A 4,724-nucleotide genomic window follows, 5' to 3' on the forward strand; every position below is an offset into this window, starting at 1 on the left:
TCAACAAAAAAAAAAACAAAAAACACCTCCCAGCTCTTTAGGATGACCAAGAGTGTAGCTTTATTGAAAGAACCATTTGGGATAGGAAAAGCAAAGTCAGCTCTGGGATTTTCCCACAAAAACTCATATATGTAAAACCCCTTTTCCCCCTCTGGGCTACCCACAGTTCGTAGTTCAATCAACTGAGTTGAGTTCTGTTGTTTTGGGAAAAACTGTCTGCACCGGTCAGACATTCTTCATGACTTGACCTTGGTGGATAATGTCTTGCTGGCAACAGAAGGCTCTCATGCATTCCATAGCCTCCGCCCCCGCCACCTGCTTAGGAATTCACCACCCTCTTCCCATCAGTTTTGACACTTACCCTGACCTTAGAATACCCAGGAAAACTGCTATGTCCCAACAATCCTTAAAAGGGAGCAGCTACCCCTCATGCGTCAACCTGCTCCCAAATCAATGCACAATTTCTACTTCTTTTTCTTGACCATTTCAGTATTATCCTGCTCCCTAGTTATACTGAATTCAACGACTCAATCGTTTTTCTTTGAATCAATCAATCTTCCTTACACTGCAATATATTTTGTTCATAAACGAACCTGACTCATCAGCAGCGGGCCAATGGTATTGACAGAATAAACGCCTATCACATCCTTCACATTTTCTGTTTGCAGGTTGTTGAAGATCCAAACACCAGCGTTGTTATACAGGATGGTCAGTCCACCTTCTCCAGTATCCACTTCTCTGCTCCACTTCTTTCTGAGCCACTTGGATGCTTTCAAGATTAGTAACATCTAACGAAAAGCAATTTTATTTCAACACCAGCAATGTGGAATTTCAGAATTGCAAGGGAAGAATTAACTGAAACCATAGGTCCCTGTGTCTCTTTGTGCAACTATAACCACCTTCTGGAATAGCAGCTTCCCCAGCAGTTGAAGGCATTTTTTTTTAAAAAAAGGCAACAACTTTTATGATCACACAAAGCTGACTTAATCACTTGGCTCTGAACTGATTCCCATGTAGGACTAAAGTCAATTTAATTCAGATGGTGTAGGACAGAGGTATCAAACTCAAGGCCCGGGGGCAAGATCTGGCCCACAGGATGCTTAGATCTGTGGCCCACCCTGGAAACAGTGAAGGACTGGCCTACGGTGCCAGTGAAAATGGAGGTCCCCCTGAGCTCCATTTTCACTGGCAAAGGGTTTCAGGAGGCCGTCGCAGGGAAAAACAGAATGCGAGAGCCCGTTTTTTCTGGCAGAGAGCTCAGGCCACTGTAGGTGCCCTTGACATGAGTGACATTGAGCTGGCCATGCCCACTACTCCCCCCCCCCAAGGTCAAGAAGAACCCTGATGTGGCCCTCAATGAAATTGAGTTTGACATCCTGGTGTAGGAGATGACCGGCTGAGTCCAAGAGAAGGGTCAAACAGATCATTAGACACAAATCCCTTCATGCTCACGAGAGATCTAAGTCCAGCCCACTTTGAATCCCTGTGACTCTTATCTACAGCCAGTTTGACTGGGCTGTTAATAGTTCAGATTCTTGTAGACAGCTTCAGTTTGCAATGAATCTTTATATCCATTTGAACTGCCTGATTTGGCGCTTGACAGACAGTTTTTACACATGATACCCAAGTCGCGGCTATAAAATCAAAATCTATTGTATAAATTTGCAACTGTTTCTACAACACTCAAGCCCAGACCAACAATTGAGTCAATGGCATTGAGATAGGTGGCTATAGAAATTGAATAAATAATTAAAATGCCAAGATACATAAGATATCTTCCTGAGCTCTTTGAGCTAATATAAAGTTTGCCTGACATATAATCAGGGGCAATCCATCAGGGCTGAAAAGAGATTCCATTAGTTTGTTGACTCCCAGAACAGTTTGGAGTTCAGTTCTGGGAATTGGAAGTCCACATTTCTTAAAGCTGCTAATTTTGACAAACATTGCTACGTACTGTCTCTTCCCTTCTCAAAGCAGAAAGATGCAGGTGTTACCTTATGTCAGATCCCCATGCATGGAGCTTTATCTGACTGCCCACCTCTTAGAAGAGGGATTACTTTGTTTATTTTTAACTAGTGGAGTCACACAACAGTCTACCCCAACTCAAAGAAACCACAGTAAACCCAACCACAACCAACAACAATTAAATTTGTTGATTAATTATCTGACCATATCTATATCTGTGATGTCTTTCAACAGCAAAGTTGCAGAACAGCTTGGAGCCACAGTTACATCATGATACATAATTATTCAAAACATTCTTTGTGGAAATCCGTTTTTACATATGGAGGCATGTAAGTTAATTTATTTTCTCTGTGGGAATTGGACTTAAGGGAACACAGCTAATGATGTTGCATCTTTGGTTAATTCTGAGAATAACTTTGAAATAGTTGCTCTGGACATTCCCGTAGTGCCAAATTTGCTCTGTTTTCACAAGGCTCTTGAAATTTACCTAATTGCAACACCACCAGATTTGGATATTTGCAAGCCAATTCTCTCAGCTCCTGGAGAAAAAGGAGATCATATATTTTTCTGTGAATTCACATTCACAGATAATATTATGAGCTGGATGCCAAAATGGACAATTTCAAAAGCAGGAACAGTGGGCGATTTCTACTTCATGAGAGGCGGAACAATTCTGACTGAACAAAACAACACTTAAAAAACTAAATTAAGGCTTAATGCAATTTAGGATCTTAGCTCATTCAACTTAACCCAACTTAACCCATGTATTGCTCCCCTCAAACCCTCTACATACTCCTGTGGATTCAAAGCTTTTTAAGAGGAGCCCCCCACTATAAGATTAAAGTCCATCCAGCAATGCCATTGTTGAAGATAAACATAGCTAATCAACGTAGGAAGCTGTTTTGGTTTCAATATAGGTGTAAATCTTGGTGAATGGCTCTTCACTGTAGTCCCCACCTCTTTGGAGACAATGCACGAAACAGGGTATTTAGGCAGTGAGAGCAAGGAGGAAGGCTTGGAAAGATTAACAAAATCAAGTATAGGTGTCATGAATCTTGTTGATGTGAGTTAGATTTCATCATATATTCTTTTCACAATCTCAGTTAGCTCTTGCATTATGCCTTACAGTAATTCGTGTTGCCCTCCTGCTTGCTCTATTCCTGTGCTTTGAATGGTATTGCTTTTTAAAAATATTTTTGGTTGTAAATAAGAAAAAAGAAAATATTTCTATCCAGAAAGAGGGGAGGGAGAAATAACCACAGTGCCATATTGGCGCAGTGCAGTGGTGGGATTCAAATGTTTTTACTACCAGTTCTGTGGGCATGGCTTGGTGGGTGTGGCAGGGGAACGATACTGTAAAATGTCCAGTCAGAGGTGGGATTTGCTGGTTCTCCAAACTACTCAAAATTTCTGCTACCTGTTGTCCAGAACTGGTCGGAACCTGCTGAATACCACCTCTGGCGCAGAGGTTAGAATGCAGTACTGCAGGCTACTTCTGCTGACTGCTGGCTGCCGGCAGTTCGAGTTTCACAAGTCCACAGTTGACTCAGCCTTCCATCCTTCCGAGGTCGGTAAAATGAGGACCCAGATTGTTGGGGGCAATATGCTGACTCTGTAAAACCGCTTAGAGAGGGCTGTAAAAGCATGGTGAAGTGGTATATAAGTCTAAGTGCTGTTGCTATTGCTAATACCGATTATGCAGTCATAAAAAGAGTTAATACATAAAAAGTAAAGTGAATAGTATTTAAGAAAAACGAATGCTTTCTATGTTTACTTGAATATACAATTCAAATAGAATGAACTCAAGGTGTACTTTGCTCAGCATTCCTTGCTGCAACAAAAAAGGATATAATTGGTGTGTCATTGTATGTGGGTTGCAATATTCCTGGAAGGCTCAGAATGCAAGACGGACAGTCAGCCTCAGTTCAAATTCTGAATCACGATTTCCAACCCATCCTGTGCTAACCGATTCTTACCTTGGTTTCTTCTCCCTCCAGGTCCAGGGTGGTAGCAAAGACCCATTTGGGTGGAGAAGGCAGCTCCAGAAACCTCTTGACCAGACCCAGACCGATCCCTCGATCGGATCCAGTCACCAGAACGCTGAAAACGCAGAAGTCCCTTAGCTCTGCCATCTCTTCAAGGACTTTCAGCTTCTGCTTCCAACCTACCCAAAAGTATGTTTCAAATGCCTCTTCTCACAATGGGAGGTAACATTATAAGGAACAGGCAACACCCATCCTCCGAGGAAGATTTATTTATTTATTTGTTTATTTATTTATTATTAAATTTATTTGTTGTCAACTCCCAGTGACTTTGGCTGGCTCACTACAATTTTACTTAGTTGTTACAGAAAACAGCACTGCTTGCAATAACAGAAGGAACATTCAGGAAGATAAGCTAGTACCCTGCAAAATTTGTGTATGATTTATTTTCTTTCTTTCTTTCTTTGATTTATATTGCTGCCTATTCACCCATAGAGACTCGATTTACTTGCATCCCTGCTGTAAAATCCCTCCTTTTTCTTGAATTCATCCCTGGAGAAAGGATGGGTGAGCAGCCTAGTTTTAATTCAGTGGCCTCCACCCTTTCTGGCTTGATGGATCGGCAGAGATGGTGGCGGTGGCGGCAGGGCCCTTTAGAACAAAGACCCAGATTCACAGTTCAAATGAAAGAATGTTCTTCGTCACTTACAGTTGCTACCTGAAAGCAGGGCAGATCATTGTTCTGATCAAAGCTTCCTGAGACCGTAATTAAGTACA

General features: G+C 41.8%; 1 protein-coding gene across 1 annotated transcript in view; it reads right to left on the reverse strand.

Annotated features, from left to right (window-relative positions):
• The window catches only part of LOC148129831 (uncharacterized), a 14,299-nt gene extending 10,202 nt beyond the window's left edge, over positions 1-4,097 (reverse strand). Inside the window, exon 1 of the mRNA XM_087971567.1 lies at positions 3,942-4,097. Coding sequence (XP_087827693.1) covers positions 3,942-4,097 — 156 coding nt within the window. The remainder of the gene's footprint in view (positions 1-3,941) is intronic.
• Between the last annotated feature and the right edge of the window lie 627 nt (positions 4,098-4,724).

This window comes from Notechis scutatus, chromosome 9 (assembly GCF_049901735.1).
Source record: "Notechis scutatus isolate UNSWTSFEM ecotype Mainland chromosome 9, rNotScu1.2, whole genome shotgun sequence".
NCBI classification, from domain to species: Eukaryota; Metazoa; Chordata; class Lepidosauria; order Squamata; family Elapidae; genus Notechis; species Notechis scutatus.